This window comes from Amblyomma mixtum, chromosome 2 (assembly GCF_055824585.1).
Source record: "Amblyomma mixtum isolate Tamu chromosome 2, ASM5582458v1, whole genome shotgun sequence".
NCBI classification, from domain to species: Eukaryota; Metazoa; Arthropoda; class Arachnida; order Ixodida; family Ixodidae; genus Amblyomma; species Amblyomma mixtum.
In genome coordinates this window covers 40,462,544-40,483,338 of record NC_143013.1, presented here as the reverse complement: position 1 = coordinate 40,483,338, position 20,795 = coordinate 40,462,544, and the positions used below count along the sequence as shown (strand labels likewise).

Sequence of the window (20,795 nt, the reverse complement as noted above, 5' to 3'; positions counted from 1 at the left end):
ATTGACATGAACTATTTGGTCATGTTGTGCTGAGGCCATTAGGCGAGCCATTGTCACCAAGCCGAGCTGAGAAGATGGCCTCTGTTGCAGTACTACCATGCGAAATTTTCATGGATCATAAATGGCATCAGAAGTCATGTTATAGCATGGGAAATACCAAGGTGTATTTTGTTATAAAGAAAATGCATCTAGATGTGCCTAAAACGTGACAGGTGTGGTTTAGGGTCTAAATTGTTTCTTCCTCGCAACACTTTCTTGTCCAGCTTTATGTTTTGCTCATTGCATGTATGCAGTTATTTGTTTGAAGTCAATAAGGTCTCATGATCATGGTCAGCCACCTGCCATTGTTTGTTATCAGACTCATTACAGTGCAAAGAGATGGGTGTAATAAAGAATTACATTGCATTGGACCGACTATGACAAGTTTAGGAATCAAAGCTCCCTCGTTCAGGCCTCAAGGCCAATTCAGGTTTGCCTTGAGGAGAAAATGAACTTTGCAGGACGCGGAATGTGGAGAACAGGTAATCAGCAGTCTGTTGGAATAACAGAGGTAACAAGATAACATACAGGTAACGGGGAAATAAAAACGTAGCTTAGGGCCCCAGAGGTAGGTCAAGAGAGGAGACAAAGAAGGGTGGCTGTAGCTGGTGCAGTACAGAGCTAATTGGAATCCATCGTCAGAGGCCTTTTTCCTGTGGTGGACATAGTCTGACTCATAGTGACAATGTCAGTGTTCATTGTCCTGAGTTGTGTTTGTAGCATCCAGATGTAAGAAGTACTTTTCAGTTTCTCCAGCATGGCTTTCATAGCTGTTTTCAGAGAATTCAAACAAATAGCACACACCATCATACTTTTCAAGGCACTGGGGTCCTAGAAAGTCAACGTTAAAATAAGTGATGTAGGCACATCTCACTGTATAGAAGTTCTTTCCACATAAGCCTGCATAACCAGGAGCCTTCCCCTTCACCAAACCCACCCCCTCCACTTCCCATCCCCCTTAGTAGCTACCGGGAAAGCATCATCTCTCACCCCAACATATTGTGCAAGGAAAGTCACTGCACTGTGGCACCTGCAGCATTGTGGGTGACACATCTCACTCTTTGATGAGCCGTGCATCACATGATTGCTAGTGCGAGGAGCAAAAGCATGTCATCTGCTTTTAAAACTTTTGTGTGTGCAGTGTATGAAGACCCTTGTTCACTTGTGAGCAGGCTTGCATAGTACACTGAAACTGGATTGTGCAGCACCAGATAAATCTAAATCCTAGCACAGCTGCTCTGTAGGAAGCATGATTCTCGTGTCTGTGCCGCTTCCAGTATTTGCCTTAATATTTTGCTACCTTTGCTCAGGATAATACCAATCGAGTGTCCTAGACAAGTCCTCTTATAACTGCACACTCGAACAGCTGCAAGTTTCAACTAGAGGCGCACAGGCAGGGAAAATTATGGGTACTTGCTGGTTTAAAACACACATGCCTACAAAATCTTGCAACAGTGAAGTCATCTTGAGTTATTATTATTATTATTATTATTATTATTATTATTATTATTATTATTATTATTATTATTATTATTATTATATATAAGCTGGAGGTCTGGCACCATTACTTTACTTTAAGCAACTTCCTTGGCTGAGGCCCTTTCGTCTGAAGAGGAGCAGAAAAGGCAAACCTGCCCAATGCACAGCAATGCAGCGAGGTCCCAGTGTTTTGCTGTTGAACAGAATGTGCCCATTTACTAGCGCACCTGTGGCATTCCAGCGGCACATCCTCCATCACCGTAAACACACACTGTTTCTCGGCACATGTTTAAAGCATCGTGGGCGTCAGCAGTGTACTGGTGGCAGCCTTGCGCAACATTTGTGCACTAGATTCGGCCTGTAAAAAATGGGGATACGCAAGAGCTGTGTGCGTAGGGGTATGTATTACAGCTCACTTGAGGGTAGCTAGGTGCCGCACTTCACTCAATTAGGCCATGTTTGACTCCCTACACGGGGTGAAAATAGCTCAAAGATCAGACAAAAAAAAGAAACATCTAACATACAGCATGGTATTACAGTTGTAACAAAGTCGAATCGGTCCCGCGATTTCTTCGTTACCCAGGTGAAAATTCAAAGTGGGCCCACTTCAAAGTGGTTTATGGAACAGGTACCATTTACAAGTGGAACCACTTGTAAGTGGTTCCACTTGTAAATGGTACCTGTTCCATAAACCACTTTGAAGTGGTCCCACTTGCAAGTGGTCCCACTTGCACTGGTTCCACTTGCAACTGGTTCCACTTGCTACATAAACCACTTGCAAATGGTTTGATTTATTTTGTCAATTGAATGGAAAAATAAGACTTCAGGTCTTTGAAATGTAAACAATAAGAATGCTGGCCACATTCATGATTTATTGGCTTAGGCTTAAACCTCCACGGCCCTTCGCTTCATGCTCTGTCGAGTGTCTTGTATTTTCTCCGACAGCACTGTTGAGAGATTTGCAATGGTGCTTGCCACATCAATTTGTTTCTGCCTTCCCCATGGGTGAGTGTTTCTGAAAAGCAGTAATTGCTGAATTAGAACTCCAGCAGCACTGTGGCTGACATGGCCTGAACTCGACTTACCAACCACAAGGCTGACTTTTTCTGGAGTCAGTTCCTTTCGGGGCTGAACACCAAGGTCCTTTCTGTCCTTGGGGGCCACCCTGCCACTATATGTGCGACAGGCCAGCCCTTCAGAGCCCCATAGTGCCTGAGCCGTGTCCTTAACAACAAGCTTTGGCTTCAAGTTTTTTGATTGGGAGATCTTCTTCCCTTGGGCCTCACTTATGGTGACTCCCCTCTTCAGGTGAAACTGCAAAAATAGCGAAACTCCACCACTGCCCCAAAAAATGTAAAGCAGAGTAAAATGTACACTTACCCTTCCGTTGCCACACTCAGTAAAAACTGGCCTTTCAGGACTGCACACTGCAAACATGGGAAAGTAATTTCTAGTACAAGGTTTTCTTTGATTTAGTACCCTGTGCTACATCTAAGAACAAACTGGCACAACAAGTTTCTCTCAAAGTGTTTGAACGTAATGAAAGGCTATTTAAAATCTAGAGGAACAAGCAACAAGTTTCATGCAGCACTTCAACCTTTATCTCCAACAAAGTATTACGCTTACCAAGAGCATGAGGCTGCTGTTGTTGCGACAGCGTGTTGTCTCTGGCCACTGGAGTCTGGGCAACCCTTGGCACTTCGTTTGAAGCGCCTGCATATGTCAACATATATATTAAACATCACATGGAAAAACAAAGTAAACTAAATCTGCACAGTCATTCTTGAAAGAGCTTTGTCTCACTGGGCAGTGGTCCAACATTCTGGGCAACATCTGAGCCTCCTGGCGAATCACGCTCATTGTCGTAATCAGATATGACATCTGAAATGTAATGCACTGTTAGCTCCAAATCAGAACCAGTATCTTTTAGCTGACTGCTGTTGCTTGCTCTTAAATCATGTGCAAATTTACTAAGCCTTTGCATGTTTTGATTTTAAACTAACTCCATCACTGTGATAAGGAAGGACTCAATGAATTGGGGCTGGCTACCTATACCTAAGCTGCCATAATATATCTGTCCAGGGTAGCTAAGCAGTTTTTGTCCCTTATATTACTTTAATACAACTGAGCTTCCTGAAGCAAATGCCTCGTCATTCCTCCTAGCACAATTATTTAGCCTTTTCTTTAGCAGAAGTTTGCAAACATTATTTAACTTGAATTAAGCGAAGAGCTTTATGGTTTATGGGGGTTTTAATGATCCCAAAGTGACTCGGGCTATGAGGAACGCCGTAGTGAAGGGCTCCGCAAATTTCGACCTCCTGGAGTTCTTTAACAACTTGCTGGTGTAGCAAGAGCAAAAGTCACCATTTAAGGAGAGCAGCGATGTTAAAGGTACCTTCATGGTGGTCATGTTAGTAACAAGGCTTTAATAAAATATGTACCACTAGTTTAATATTTATTTTGCAACTAAATCGATGAACCAACTTACCACTGTCGAAACGAGCCCCGGTCGACGGCAGGACACTCACTGCCGGAGTCTCACACAATTGCTTCTTGCCCAGCACTTGCTCCTCAAGTAGCTTGTGCACTAAAACATAAGTCAGCTTAACTAAACACTTATTGAAAGATGAATCCCCCCCAAAAAAGCCTGAATAAACTTCCACTACTGAAGTGCACACACAGGTTATCACCACAGAAACAAAACCAGAAGCCACTTCAGAGCAATCTAACACAGTTAAGTGAGCAAGTTAATGCCAACCTACTTGCATGAAGCTTTCCATCAATGCATTCTTTCAGCGACCTAATTATGCTGTGGAGCTTCGCATTCTCTTCGCATTTATCCTTGTAGCGCTGGCGCCAGTGCCTTGCATCCTGCTTAGCAAGCACAAGCTCTGACTCCGCCACAACACATTCATCACTATCGCTGCCGGATGTCGATTCTCGGCGTTTCTTTCGAGCCTGAAAAAAAAAAAAAAGCTGTTATGAACAGAACATAAGACATTTGTAGCCGGGTGTACTTACGGCAGGACAGCTGGATGCTTCATTATTTTTCCTTTTCGCATTTTGAAGCTGTTCCTTTAGAATGTGTGCATAGGCCTGGCTCTTAGCAGCCTGCTGCAACTCTTTCTGATTCTTTTGTTCCTGAAGCACGGTGAATCCCTATTAGATATCTCCGCTATCTAAATTGCGTTTAAAACATACCCGCTTCTCCTTCCGCAAGTGGGGCGCGTGATCGCTGTCACTGTCCACTTCGTACTCCGATACTGGAATTCTTGCTTTTCGAACTCGTTTTGATTGCTGCTTTTTCTGCAGTCCTTCTTCAGTCTGCAAAAAATCGATGCCGCAGTTGGTGTCGACCTTCAGGTGGTAAAATAAGCAGAAACGATTTTACGGAAACAAATCCACTAACCTGCCAACATCAAAACTTGTGCCAGATAGTGGCCGGAGTTTTCTTTTTCTGGGTCATGCCAATAGGCTGAATAGACGAACTTCGGATCGAAGTCCGCGTCATCCGCTGGCTCGAACTCCTTGATGTCAATGACGGGGACACGGTGCACCTTACCGTCATGATAATTTAAAAAACGCACCAGGGCATACATTTCCAACAACGATTGAAAGGCTGCAAGCACAGCAAGGCTGCAATATAACTGCGAGCACGCCGCTGCGGGCACAGAAAAGCGTGTTCACAACAAATGCTTGTCTTGTCTTGGCTGCCGTTTCAGATATTCAGCCAATTTAACTCAAAATACCAAATGCTTGATTTTGTTGTTCATATTTTAAAATGTGATCACATAATGTAACTTACTATGTTTTAAAAACAAAATCTAAAGTGATTTAATTGAAAAAAATAAATACTCGTATCAGTCTCGAACTACTACAATCTTTCATCAGGCTACATCAATCCAATCCAATCCAGACTTCTGTTGAACTTGTCTTTTTGTGGCATTTTGGGTATTTTGGGGCCTAAATTTGTCTTCGGAGTTTCTTTTGTTGTTGTCTCGTGGTTTTGTGAAGGCTATTTAGAATGATCCGTGCAAAAAAACACAAGGCTCGGAAGCGGTACCTAGAGCCTAACGCCGCGGATTACGAGGCCATTCCGAGGTCGACGGCGCATAGGATTATGACGGAAGAGTGCACCAGTGCGACAGCCTCGAGCACGCAGGCTTCGGCTTCTGGTACTCGTGATACTGCCGATTCGTACCATGATCTCTTCAGTGAACCGGAGGATTCTGTGGACTATACAGATGAAGTTCTAGACTGTGCACATGACGAGCACCATAACACTGGAAATTCTGGATCCGGCCGTTTGCAAACAGGTTCTGGCAGACAGTTCATTGAATTTGCAACCCCGCTAGGGAACGGAACTTCGCTCACCGTCGGAGACTCTCTCGTTTTAATAATGGATTATGCTATTGAAGAAGGCCTATCGTGGACAAGCATAGAAAAATTGCTGAGACTACAAAACAAGCTTTTGGGAACAAGCAGTCTTCCAGACAGCAAATATCTTTTCCGGAAATTCGCAGGCGCTTTTCCCGATTACATTGCTTTCCATTTCCATTGCCCAACATGTCAAACACTGCTCGAAACTACAACAGGCAACCTGCAAGCAAGACAGGGTATCTCGCCGGCGTGTTCTGTGTGTGGAGAACAATATTCTCGAAGGCATTTAACGTCAGAAGGCAGCTATTTCGTTGGTCTGCCGCTGACGACTCAGTTAGCCTCAGTTCTCGCGGATGAAACTGTGCGGGTAAAGTTGGCAGAATCCTTGGAAAACCTTAATTCACACAGCAATACAAGGAAATCGAAATCGGACAGGACCACACGCCAGTTTTCTGACCACAGGAAATAAACTAGCCTCTAGATCTGAAAAGGGGCACACTTTTTCTTTGCTGGTAACAGGAGTCGCTCCACCTTGAGTAGTCGAAAATACCTTGTGTCATGGCGCTTTTTGGCCATAGATGCCCTTGCACCATAAAAATTCATAATCATTGCCATCAGAAGTCAAAAAATGGGTCCCTTAAGATGTGCAATTTAGCCAGTGCAGAGCCACCACTAACTTCTAGTGTGGCATGCATTACTGGTTGTGACAACACAGGTACAGCTTGTACAACGCTCATCCAAATTGAAATAGAAGTATGCAGGAGTGGTGATTTTAATTACAAGTCTGGAGGATCACCAGAGCAATGCTTTTGCTTCAGGTGCTTCTTGCACTTACCCATTCAACCACCAATCCCCCATGCCCTTGTTTTTTTGTTAAGAACAGTGGGTCTGCCTCAGTCAAGTTGTCGCGTGAGCTCAACATGAGTCTGTATGTGCAATATTACTCAAGAAAGCTTGACTTGGCCCAAAGTGGTTTTCTGACTAGGACCACTTAAGGGGCTGCAAGTGGAATTGCCAAGTGGTTTCCTACTGACCACTTGAGGGGCAGTTAGAACCACTTGTGCACCACTCACTCCAAAGTGGTTTTCAAGTGAAACCACTTTGAAGACCAGATGTGACCACTTGTACTGAAGTGGTTCCTAAGTGGAACCACTTAATAGGCCAACTGGTACCACTTAAATTAAAGTGGTTCCCAAGTGGAACCACTTTGTTGCAAGTGGTACCACTTGCAATACCACTTTGAATTTTCACCTGGGTACAGCCATAGGTGACCTTATCCACAACTGTTCCATGTCAACGAACTTCCTGTCACCGAGCAGAACGAGGATAACATAGCTGGCATTTAGTCTGCGGCCAATATGCGTTGAGGCAACACCACCTTGACTTAGGTGGTGTTGGTTGAGGGAGCCTTCCACACGCACGCCGAACACCCTCAACGCGGCTGTATATGTACGCCAACCGAGTGTCAGCCTCGCCAAACGCGTGCATGTATTTTGTTTGTTTGTTCATTTGTTTGTTTTTCGCGACGCCTAGACAACGAGTCTTGTAGGAATAATGCCATAGATGACAGGGCGGGAGATATCCAGATTTAGCCCCGGCCGTTTCCTGGGCGCTGAAGCCGATGCGCACCGCGGTGAAAAATGTCGCGTTGCGGGGATTCCGTCGCGATTGCCCGCTTTGGTTTGCTTCCCCGCATAACGCATCATCATGATAGCCATGACACTACAAAAAGATCAAACCACGCGACCAAACTGAACTGTACACGGCACTGAGGCGCGCTAGCAGCGGACAGCAGGGAGTGATCTTGCCAACCCTCAAGGCGCAGCGGATAGTGGCGCGCAGGCGTCAAAACCTCGTTGCGCCTGCACCGATGAAATCGTCTACAAAACTCGCGACAGAGCGGGTTATGTGCGGTCATTTCAATTTGCCGTATCGAATGGATACGGAAGTGCACGAATCGAGATACTCAAAGCGAAAAGGCAGTGTCGCGCTTTTCAATTGGTCGAAACGGTCGTGACGTCACAGTGCGCGAATTTCAAACAGGGCCAATTGTAGTAACCATGCAACCAATTAAAGGGATCGTATAGTGATGCTCCAAGTAAATGGGAATGAGTTTAGTTAATTACTCAATCATCTAATTAGCCGAATTAACCTTTCGAATCAGGCCAGATAAATAAATAAAACCGAGTAGGAAATTGGTCGAGTTCGAGAATTGAACCCCGGTCTCCGGAGTGCGAGACGAGCATGCTAACCACTCCGCCAGGCCAGTTTTTTTTTTTTTTTTTGTCTTGCCAGCTCGATGGTTTGGAATGAACAAAGGCGCGTCTAGTGAATACGGAGTCTTCGTTCACTCCCATCTTCCTCCCTTCCCGTTACGGCGAGGTTCAGGTGTCCACCGAGGTATGCGAGACATACACTTCCTTTCCTCAAAAACCAATTTACCGACGAGCAAGGCGTAGAACCGAACGGTCGATGACGTTCTGTGGACCAACGTTTCTGTGGACTCCCTGGCAGCGTTGAAAGACGCTTTCGCGTTCCACTTATAGAGGCGAAGCTTAACACATCAGTGACACATTGTTGTTGTTGTTGTGTCTGAGAGAAGGATGAAAAGGAAATTGCACGGGCCTGCCTACTGGCTCCAGCCGAGCCACCACCGCTGCCACGTGAAGATGGAGGAGAGTAAAAGATCAGAGGAAAGAAAAAAGGGAAAGAAAAGACGCGCGTCGCACCAACAACTGCGTCCGCCGGAGCGGACGCTACTCAAAAAACAGATAAGCGGCCAACGGCCCCCCTGAATTTTGTTTTATTGCGAAAGCAATACTGCTCTAGGGTTCGAGCCTTCAGCGTCGTCTCGGCGTATCCATGTTTGACCTTTAGCTTGACCTCTGTTGGGGCGTTCATTGATGCGCTCTGACATAGACAGCGTTGTAGACTGCGTTGATTTGGAGGAAAGGAAAGGCGCCTTACCAACTCTGTGACTCAGGCTTTCGCCTTTCACTACTGTAGTCGCTAAACTTGCTCGTAATTTGCTTTCGCAACCTTCCGGGCTTAACCAAGCTAAGCCTCTGCCAGTTTTTTTTTTTTTTTTTACGGTTCGGTATATCCCTTTGTTGGAGTACTTTACTTCATAGAAGCGAGATGTCAGATACATGGGAGCTGGCAATTGAGGGGAAAAGCTTGTTTGATTGTGCTTCCAGTTTAGGGCAAAAAATAAGCCTGTGTAAGCTTCAGGAACACAACTGAAGCCAGACGGATATTTACTTTGAACTGTGCTGCTTTTCCTTTTGGCCCCAAGATGTACTAATATTCTCAAACCTTCTAATTGTGAGTGTTTTGTTTTGATATTTTTTTTTTTTACCGGATTGGCAGCCCTGGCGTATTTGTAGAAAGCTTTCTGTTGCTTCCCCGATAGTACGCTGCCCCTTCTGTTTGGGATGCAGCGGATATCCGCTGGAAATCCAAAAATTGTCGCAGGTCATGCGATGAGTGTTCGTCACGTAGGTGCTAAAAAGCAACTCCCGTGAGCGTCCATGTAGCGTCGGGATGGTATTCTGGAATGGTTTTATTGTGTAGGCTCGGGGCTCAGCGACAAAAAAAATAGCCAGAACAAGTGCTTCTCGTTTATGCGCTTTCCGCAGATTGCCGCGGCATGCAATTTAGCTGTCGTTGACGCGCTTATAAAAAACAGCGTCAGAGCATCACTGACCTTAGCTGCCGAAAATAACTGCGCGCGGTTATGTGGCTACAAAATTCGGCACTTTATGGTGGCTTATAGAGTTCATGAGCGACGTTCTATTCTCGACGTTTGTCGGTTTTAGAAAGGCGTGGAGCGTATTACATTGCAAGAATATCTCCTAAAATTTGTTCGATTTATGCTGCTATTGTTATTTTGTTGTTTCGCGCAGCGCTAGACGCCCGTATGACGTCCGTACTAGCGCACTGAAGGGGCAAAACAAATTTGTCATGTTTTCACAGATGCGCACTGTGTTGAAATGTTTCAAGCATATTCTGCCATTACGCTTTCAACACTGATGCTGTTCCTGTAGTGTTTGATCAGTTCTTGATGTACTTTTCATATGTACGATGCCCGCATTTATTAATGAATATACTTCTTGAACCAGAATGCTTGAAAGCATCCTTCTCTAGCCAGGACGTTCCGAACTGATCGGGGCGCCGTACGCATATCATTGCATAGTTTATTTGGTTCTAACCCAATAAATGCTCCTACGAAAAATTCGCCCACAAATTACCCCAAGAAGGCTGTCCAAGACTTCTGCAGACTAGAAGCGAGTCTTTCACTACGCTACGCTATCGAATTATGCTATCGTGCCATACCGTTATGGCGGAGCTTAAGCGTACCCTCCAATGTTTTTCATAACCTATAAAAGCTCCATTTTCTGAAGAATGAACGTCTTTGTCATTAGAACAGGTGTGATGAGCTAATTTACAGTGTGCGAACACGTAAGTACTACTACAAAGAAATCACGTGTTAGTTAAATACCCCTTTTTAACACCTGCCTTCCCCCCCCCCCCCCCCCCCCCCCATAGTTTTATTTACGCTTTCTCGGAAAGGGTGAGGAGCAGGTGCAAGTAACGCTAACCAGGGCGGTTCGTTTCGTGAATCGAAACAGCCTGCCTGCTGCGTAGCTTCGCGGGCGCAGAAGTATGCCAGAAAGGGGAAGGGGGGGGGGGGGGGGCATGGTTTTAGTTCCAAGGTAGCTTTTCGTCAGTTTTCATGCCGCAGCAGGAATTGCAAATAAGAAACATTAATATGAATTTGTAGTTATGAATGAATTCAGTGCAGACTGCTTGGGTTCATACACTCGAAGTTTTTAATATCCGCCCCCTTTTTCGGATGCCCCTTCAGCAGCAGTGTTTGTATATACTCTATTGAACCGTGGTCTTTGTCATAACAACGGAGTAGCTGATATCACGCTCGTAAATCGTCTCTCTCTCTCTCTCTCTCTCTCTCTCTCGTCTATATATTCGCATCGTGAAAAACGTGTTTGGCTATGCCGCGGAGTATAACCGCCAGCTAAAACGAATTGGCCTGCGGCGAAACCTCCGAGAGTGCGCATGATTTAGACTTTTTCTTTCCACTCGACTGTGACTCAAGCATCGTAGTCTCCAAATGAAGAACGAAGCAAGAAGGAGAAGAGGGGGAAAAAATCAGATATCAGTAGAATCCCCTGAGGACCGGGCCGTTCCGTTTAGTGGGGCTGCCGCTGGTGGTAGATCGTGTTCTTACATTTTCTCTAACTCGTCCTCACCGTACCTCTTTCCAGCTTTTTAAGCATGAAATGCTTTTAGCCCCCGTTGTCGGCAGTGTGGTGACGTCACGCCGAGACCTAGAGCCATCATCCGGGCACTGAATTCCCGTCATCCGGGTTCTGAAACGAGAACATCCGGGCACCGTACGAGACAACGAGATTTAACGAGACTCTCTAAGCCCTCCTACGCGACCGGCATGCAAGCACCGGTTGGTCTCCAAACGAGACAAAAAATAACTGCTGTCAGTGCCTTCTCAATGTTTATCAAGATATCAGTGGAGCTGTGGGTTTGATAATGCACGGAATTATAATTTCCGATTTCTAATAAGGTGTGCAAAAAGCACATAAATGCCACGTTACACTTCGTTGTCATACGTGATCCGGGGGAGAAGCGCTGCGTTCAAAGGGCAAGGCATCGCGCCGAACGGGTGGTGGCGTTCCTCCCTTCCTTTACGGTGCGGTTCGGGTGTCCACCGAGATGGCAGAGAATTACTGCGCCATTTCCTTTCCTCAAAAAACCTTGCGTTCAAATGGCAAGGCATCGCGCTGAACGGGTGGTGGCGTTCCTCCCTTCCTGTACGGTGCGCTTCGGGTGTCCACCGAGATGACATTAGGCCCGTAAACATTTCATGCTTACTCTACTCTCGTTTACGGGAGAGGCAGAGATTTTTTTTTATGTATTTTTTTTCCATATATTCCTTTTCGGCAGTACGCCATATTCTTTTGTTAATGCATTAGCATTAGAAGGGTCTGTGCTAGCAGAAATGGTGACCGCCGTCTGTTAGGAGCCAGTGGCAGGTGACAACCTGCCCACCGGGCTGCGAACTTAGTATACTACCTTGGATATAACGAACCTTAATGCGTTAACTTCGGATATACCGAACCTGTGTGTGCCACCTCGGATATAACGGACTTCCTTGTGTTGACCTCGAATAAAACGAACTTAAGTATACCACCTCAGATATAACGAACTTTAGTGTGTCAACTTCGGATACAATGAACATTCGGCTACTAGCGCATTCAAACAATCCACCAAGGATCGCCTAAGAGATTATTTTACAATTAGCTTCCTCCTCACCCATGCTACTATAGTTGTACGAGCGAGGTCTCTTGTTCTTAAACCTCGCACTGCAACCTATGACCTCCTCCTTGTGGGTTTCTACGTGGACACAGGCCACCAACCACCGCGGGTTCGAGCTTCGCGCGAGCCAAAGGCCCCGATCAGCCGTCACCACACACACACTGGGACACCTACGCGGTGCACTCAACCTCCGCTGGGAGGAGAGCGATTCGCCGCAAAGAAATAGGCCTCCAAGTTCACCAAGGAGACGTTTATTCACGTCGTCCTCCAGCTGATACACACACACTCAATAGTCACCCCGTCCCGGGGGCGCGCGAGGAGCAAGGCTCCGCTGCGCGCACGAAGCGACTCGAGCAATGCGCGCCGCTAGCACGCCGCTGCAGGAGAATGTCCCCGCGGCAGTGCTGTGATCTCTCTCTCGTGTCGACCGTTGGGCCGGTTGCGAGAGAGAGTGGGCAATAAACGCAAGGTACGCCTGTCGGAGGTCGCTGGACCCCGCTGGACAGGCTCGAGCCGCTGCAGGTCAGAGGACACGTGCGGGCGAGCTCGAGTATATGCACTGGTCCGAGCGGCAAAGGCCGGCAGGGACAAACAGTAGCGTACGCACCTTACGCTGTCTCGGAGGGATCTCTCTCTCTGGGCCCCGCTCGGACGGTCGCGCGGACCGCGGCCGCCAAAGCGGGTCCCGAAATCCCGCCAAAAGGCACCAATGGCAAAGGCCATTTGGGAGCCGGGGCGGAGCCGTGGCCAAATGACAGTGATTAGTCACCTAGCCGCCTCTCCACCGCCTGAGGCGGGAGCAAGGGAAAGAGGAGAAACAACGCGGGAAGCCGGCACAGCCGCGCAAAGGCAACGGCGGAAAGCCAGGATTCCCACATCCTAAAGACAGACTTCGCTCGTGTGTTGCGCGTTCCCTGGAGGCCTTTCATTCCTTCGGCTGACTCTACTGAAGCGGCCACCTTCATTCGTGGCCCTGACGGCGTTTACTGTGGCTTATCTCTCTTTTGGACACCCTGCTCTTTGCGTGAGGCAGCGATTTTTTTTTTCTGGCCAAATGCATCAGCGCGCACACATGCACGTCTACGCTATCCTCTGATATGGGTCCCTTGAGAGCTGCTTTGCTAGTCACATATATTCCGTACAAATGTTGTCTAAGTAGCAAATCCTTCCTGCCCTTTCGGGCAGACTTTGGGTACACTTATTCTAGCTGTAAAAGCTAACCAGTAAGCCATATAACCATACAACAAGTAATGGAACTACGCCAAGACTGTATCTACCCTTGACTCGGTGTCTTATCAGTATCACGCCTGTGTTGTGCAATAAACTTACTTTCTACCTCTCCAACCTGCACCTTTCGTGAGCTGTTCGCCGAACGAAAGGGCCTTCTTCGGGGTTTGAATCTGCTTCTGCATTGATGCCGCGCATAGTGAATGCGCCAGCGATTGGGTAGACCAACGTAACGGAAGAGAACAGGCACCTAAAAAGGTAATAACTACCGTCTCTTCAGGCAAATTGACAAGAAGTGAGCTCGAGAGCACTTTTTCTTGCAGCAATGAACCATCTAGTCCAAGAAGCCTCGCTAACACACGTATTTCCTGAACAAGCATGGTCGGACAAGGCAAAACGCAGCAACCACCGCGGTCGCAACTATGGTCCATCTTTCCGTCACTCCGTCCGAAGCGGAAGTTCGTGCTTTTTATCTTCAAGTACTTGTTTTTTTGTGCTTTTTTCCGGTCGCTTTGGGTCTGCACCTGTCTGTTTCGCATGTCTGTCCTCCGTGCGAGTCTGTTTCCGCGTAGTATGAACGCCTTACCGCATTCCAGTCCGAGTATAATCTTACTGAAGTAAAATCCTCGTGTGCTCGATCGGTGTCTTCTTTGTTTCTGCCCTTTATTTAACTCGAGTCGATCGGTTCGCGAGATCCACAATGTGCGTTCGAGATATGGGTGCTCTCACGCAGGCCACTCGCGTGCGCCTGCCGAGCAGACACGTGCGAGCAGCTCGGCCCTTCCAGTGTTTGTCGCGAAGCCGAAGCGCTTCAGCGGTTGTTCCGTGGACGCATTATCGTTATGTCACTGCACGCCGGGGTTTGTGTATCTTCTGCTGTCCCGTCGGGTGACCCGCTTCGCGCATTGCTGGGAGGGCGACGCGGACGATATCTCGGCTCTGTCCATTGTCTGCGGTGATAACGGCACGCGCCCAAGGCTCGTTGCTTGGCGCCCGGTTCCTGTTGGTGCGTCGGGAACGCGCAGGTCTGTCGCGGTGCTGTTGGGGATCCGCGTACACAACTGCGCAGTTGTGTGGTTCCATGGTGTGCGGTTCGAAAGGTGTATAGTTTTATGCTGGGAGTTTTATCCTGGGAGTTTTATGCTGGGGTTTTATGTTGAGAGATGCTGGGAATCAAGGGCCGCCAATATTTCGGGACATTAATTCACTGTAGCCAGCGCATGCCTTTTAGCCGAGCACCAGTTAAACCTTATTTCATGCAAATGAGTTCCCTCCACATGCATATTTCCTGATAACTGTGATTCATTAGGCAACGGCGGCCTTGGATAGTCTGCAGTGAAAAATTCAACTACGAAGCAAGTTCATTTCCCTTTTCGTATCGCACAGGTCTACTTGTTTAATATTCCATTCCGGTGTAACTTCCTGCGGCGAACATATTAACTAGGTGGTCGCAGGTGCAGTGAATTGCACTGCATCGTATTTTTAAGATATACAGTTATTTATCCGGAGCCCTCCACTACGACGCCTCGTTCCCTCCGCCGCATGATTAAAAAATAGCTTCTGCATCGTTTCTTTTTTTTGTTAGTTCCGAGGAATATCGGCGGTACCTTGACAAGAAACTCTGTGTATGTTCTCCCTGGCTTGGGCTTTGGTGAAGCGCTGCTGACATCAAGAAATTACTTTCTTCTTTTTTTCGTGTGCCTGTCTCTCAAGTCCAGAGTTTCTGAGGAGAAAATATATACTTCTGACCACTGTAAGCCTCGGTCATTCTGTTATCTTTTTCTCCCTTTATTTATTTTCCTGTTCAGTCCCTATAAACGTTTTTGCTGGAGCTCAGCAGCTGCGTGTCGAAAACGGGATTGGACATGAAGATAAGGGGGGAATTTATTTAACCGGGGGTGGGGGGAGTAGTAGTAGTAGTCTCATTGGCATTCTCAAGCGGCCACGTGTGCCTTCGAGTGCGCGAGCTGCCTACATGGTTTTGTAATTTAGTTCAAATATCATCGAGAGACCCGACGTTCAAACGACCGTTTGCACAATTCGAAGTTCAAAGCAGCATGATATTGCGCCGTTCCTTGCGCAGTTCGGCGGAAATTTGACGCATCTTTTTCGGTGATGTCTAAACGAGGTCCCGACGAAAAAACAGTGTAATTAAGGTTTTGATGCCTCCTCTATTTCTCGCCGTATAGGTAGAGTATCCCTACAGTGACTGAGAGGAGTGGCCTTGAGTACCCTGGAGGGGTAGCCAGAAGAATGAAGCCAAGCGCTTTCTTTCCCCGATAGGGGCGCTATGTCTGATCAACATGGCATATGCGCAGTGTTACAACTCGCCACCAGGCGTGCTTGTGCAGCAGAGCCAGCTCAACGGCACCGTCAACGCGGGCGCCTAATCTTCGCTGAGCCGGCGAGTCGCGTCGTCCAGTTCTAGCTAGTCAAGGCCGCCGTCTCCCGTGACGAGGGGGAAGAAAGGTTCCCTCCCACCTTAGACGTGTACTCCAGCTCGGCTAAGCTGGCAACTCAACGTCAGGGGCCTGTGCCCGCCGCCGACGTGCCGGAGCAAATGTTCCCGCAACGTGTCGTCACGATCGCTTCGAGAGATTGTATGAATGCAAGCTCAACGTCCGTTCACCGTCTCAGTCATGTAAATATGCATACCGTTTTCGCTGCTCGTCATTGCTTCTTCCAGGCTTTTCAAGTTTTCGGTCGACCGTGCCTCGAGTTCACAAGTATCCGCAAAGACGTCCACGAAGGCTATCCCTGAACCGCGATTTGACGTCGCAGAAGACCTGACTAGGTCTCTGCAAATCACGTCACTGCCAATCTGAAGCAATCGTCATCGCTTTCTGTTGACCTCAGTTGAAGCGGCATGTACCCGAGCTTGAGGGTCAGCCAGTTATAGGTTTGGTGTTGGTATGTGAATAGACCATTTTGCCATCGGAAAAGAATTTTCAAAACTATATCGAGGTGGCAGTGCCCTCCCGATCAGACTTGTCGAGCCCCTCGCCGTGCCGACCGTCTGCCTTACTAATCGATGCACACGCTTTCGGATAAAGTATGCTGTAAAGCAGCTTGAAGTACAGGCGTGACAAGTCTCTGTATTGACGTATAAAGGGAATTTTTGAAAATCGCTTCGATCGGGTCTCTTGTGTAACCTTGGACAACCCTAGAGGGTAGAAGACTAGGCTCTCTCCTGGGATAAGGCGCCGACACGGCTGCTAAAAATTTACGCAGTCTTTTCGTCAGGTTGGTTTGCCGTACCGCTTTGTTAACGGAAAATCATTCAAAAATTCGGCACCAGATCCCACCTCTCCTGTTTCGCGATTGTACTGAACGTTTTGCATGATTGTGAAGGATTTAAAACAAAAGTACTTTGCCTGGAAACTGTTGTTGCTGGCCGGTGACGTCGAGCAAAACCCGGAGCCTCTTACGCCAGAGCAAGTAAAGCAATGTTCGAGATTATTATGACTGTATGCCCGCTATTCAGCAAAAACAGTCTAATCTTCACGATGAAATTTACTCTATTCGACTGACGCTTGAGCAAACTGAGCTAACGATTGACAAAGGTCAAGTCCGTTGAAGATAGTGTGGCGTCTGCACACCGACTAAAAAAAAAAAAAGAGGTAAAAAAAAACATCGCCGGCGGCGATAAACTTGCGTCCATGTGTACGACGCTGCAGGCATTGCACCACGACCTTGATAATACGTGTCGTAGAAATAACTTGATCTTTTATGGTCTCCCAGGTGCGCAGAACGAGACTTGGTCCGAGTCGGAACAAAAGATAAATGCTTTCCTCGGCGCGCGTTGTAATCTGAACGGAATCCTGGTTAGACAGTTCGATAAGCGATTGTGAAACTTTTCCCCCTCAGTGCAATGTGTATCGTGGGGATCGCAACACGCATGACAGGGGCGTGTTTGGTTTGGTTTATTGAGTTTTAACGTCCCGAAGCAACTCAGGCTATGAGAGACGCCGTAGTGAAGGGCTCCGGAAATTTCGACCACCTGGGGTTCTTTAACGTGCACTGACATCGCACAGTACACGGGCCTCTAGAATTTCGCCTTCATCGAAATTCAGCCACCGCAGCCGGTATCGAACCCGCGTCTTTCGGGTCAGCAGCCGAGCACCGTAACCACTGAGCCACCGCGGCGGGGCAGGGGCGTGTTTGTTCCGGTTCATGACCTGCAGCCTCAAAAGCTTGTACTTGCCACAGTTTGATGCAAAGATGCACAGCAGAAAGATTCTTCTGTGGCTGTTGGCTCGTTTTACAGACCGTCTGGAGTAACCAATGCTGAACATATATTTGATATGAATAATATCCTACTCGGCTTAGACGCAACACACCTCCTCCTCCTCTGTTGGGATTGCAGTCTCCTGAACATACAGTACAATGTCTTACAGCCGACGTTTTGCACATCTGTCCTGTGCACTACCTTTCCCTAATTAGATCTACTTTTCTCGAATGATCTTAATCATATTTTCGGCTATCACTGTTCCCGGCATAAGTGACCACGTGGTTCCCGTCATAAGTCACGTGGTACGTCACGTGGCTACTTATGCAGCTCCGCTACTCCTGTTCAAGGTCATTCGTGCAGACAGCGAAATCGGCGCCGCTAGGCTAGTAAAGCTTTCGCTTTAAAAACTGCTTTTTCTGTTTCCCCTTAGTCGATAACTTTATTCACAAAGTCCCTTGAACTGGGTGAACTACCACTTAACTGCAAATGAGAAAATGTAGTTACCATACAGAAAAGTGGAAATAAAGCAATTTCAGACAAAATTTCAGAACAATTTCAGATTAAATGTACCGGGGAGTTTAGTTTGCTAGTGACCTGTCATGGAGAACCCATGTTCACTGCTTATCAAAAGCTAGCCGCGCACTTAACTTTATCCGAAGAAATTTCTGGCAAGCCCCTGTTGAACTCAAGGAAATATACGTGACTAATGTCCACCCAATATTGGTATATGGTTGTTCTGAATGCGACCTCGACACGAAGCAAAACAAACGAGTTTGAGCGTGTCCGGGGACGTGCAGACTGGTTTGCATATAGTAACTATGACCTCAGAAAAAGTTCTACAATGATGCGAAATGAGCTGAGTTGGCCACTACTAGAAAATAGGAGAAAATATCTCATGGCAGAAAAGGCACTGATAAGGACATAAATATTAAGCCACAAACCTTTGTCTGCTCGAACTGATCACTCACTTCCTTCCCAACAACAATCCATGACTGGAATGATTTGATGATGATGATGTCCTCAGGCTTAATACAATGGTTTACCAGAACATATTGTCACCGCTTCTCCCTGTCACCTGCAACGTCGCATGTCCGGCCTCTGATGCATTGTTCTGTCACCAAGGCGCTTGGTGTAGTTTGGTCTTTTTCTTAGTTTTGATGTGTTCTCTAATGTCCTACTGAGCTTGCGTATTAAATGTGCGCAGTGGTATGTCTTCTTTTTTCTTGAGCTGCCTGAAAAAAATTGTTAACCTTTCAGTGTCCGCGGCGTCTGCAAACATATTTTATGTATGTACGAATTATAACTCTTGCTGATTCATATTTTTATGGATATCACTCTCCCCCTACAATAATGCCCGTCCGGGCGTTGTAGCTATTGTAAATAAATAATGAAACCGGCGCAAACTTGTCTCTGGCTGTCGATTAATGCAATTCCATTTAAGAACCCTTGTGAACAAATTCTTGTGTGGAACCTGCTGCGTGTAGTTAAAGGCAGGATGGCGCATGTTTTCCGAATCGGGTAAGTTGTAATCCGTATATGGCAGCGTCGTGCTACAGCACTGGCCGCCATGAGAAAAAAAAAACGTAAAAGAAAATTGCGGGATGATGCGACAATTCTGCGAAAGCAGTTGGATTCGCCGTCGATAATACTTTGATGGTTTTACTCTATCCGAGGCTTCACACCCGACATAATTCTTCAGGAGAGTGACGGTGGTAGGTGGGCAGCCCCCTATAGGGGGTGGGGCTTCCGGAGTGCAGCTGGCTTTCGCACTTCGTCTTTGGATTCGATTTCGCCGTCGCTTTTTCGTTCCGTTGCTGCGTGAGCGTCTATAGCCCAATGAGCTCTGGAACTCTCTCGGACGTCCTGCGGACGTCCTAAATGTCCGCAGTACGTCCATAGGAGTTTTAATGTCCTTTCAGTAGTGGGTGGTATGTGGTTGGTTGAGGGTGGCGCGTCTATAGGGTAGAGTTAAATGGGTGGGCAAGCAGGCGGGTGAATGGCGCTAGATGTTGAAGATGTGCGCGGGTGTGTTGGGGCGGTGGATCGAGCAGCCCTCCTTCCCCAAGAACACTGTCGTCCTGTGCTCGCATGGTCACATGTGGCTTATTTTTAATAGCTTTCTGGCGGGAGACCGTGGTACATACCGCATTTATTGCTAAGTGTGACGTCATTAAGTTTTAGGTTACGCTAGAGATATATGCTACTACCGCGATTGCAGACGCAGTGATTACGACCATACGGCGAACTCCGGAAAACATCCCCAGTGCAGCTCTTGAAGATGAAACAATATGCATAGCAAAAAATTGTTGCGCGCTAGGCGCTGAGTACGCTTTTTCCATAGCGTAAACTGTCCCCGTGGTGTACTCGAAGCCCTTTAAGTGGAGAGGGGTTCAAGCAAGCGAATGACCTGGATCCCTGCACACTATGGGGATGCTGTATTCGCCGGCCGCCATTTTCGCACCTGGCGTTATACCGTTGCTGTCGGCGTGAAATGAACTCATATTCAAGCTCTCGTTTTATTATTCGCCCAGGGCGTCACCTTTAGTTCATCAGGCTGTCCTGTTCATCACAAGCTGTTTTTAAGTACAGGCGTAATAGGAAAACGTCCATTGCATGGAGCGTGTTTTCGCTAAGCGGCTGAATTGGCGCTGCAAAGGCGCACTTTCTTCTGTCGTCTGCATGAAAGAACGCGGTGCTCTTGACAACGTTTTTTCCGGTCCACCCGTGTGTTACTTTTATAGCAGCTGGCCATATCTCCTCTGCAAATGCGCAACAACTACGTATCAGCTGCCAGCAAAGAAAACAAAAGGGAAAAAAGTACAGTAGCGCACGTGCTTGGGGGATTGCCCTCTCGACAATGGGCATGTCAGAACGTCTGGTTTTCTGCTGGAATACATTCTGACGCGCCGTTATCGCCGTCAAGTGCCTCTCCTTCAGAGAAAAAAATAAAGCGCCAAAAGAGAGGTCCCGTCTAATCTAGCCGGCGCGCGCGCCTGGCTGCCCTGTCCAAATAGGGCTCTGCCCGCGACCTCCGCTCATGAATGACTGCAAACGCGTATACACAGAGCGCGATCCATTATTGGGGCGG

General features: G+C 47.3%; 1 protein-coding gene across 1 annotated transcript; it reads right to left on the bottom strand.

Moving 5' to 3' along the window:
* Positions 1 to 2,348: 2,348 nt before the first annotated feature.
* On the bottom strand, positions 2,349 to 4,936 carry LOC149359091 (uncharacterized; the record flags this gene model as incomplete). The annotated part of the gene is made up of 8 exons (XM_089571314.1): positions 2,349 to 2,945; positions 3,145 to 3,231; positions 3,322 to 3,399; positions 4,007 to 4,105; positions 4,281 to 4,476; positions 4,540 to 4,659; positions 4,720 to 4,842; positions 4,928 to 4,936. Coding segments are annotated over 8 exons (1,254 nt in total), but the record flags the coding sequence as incomplete, so codon positions are not given.
* Between the last annotated feature and the right edge of the window lie 15,859 nt (positions 4,937 to 20,795).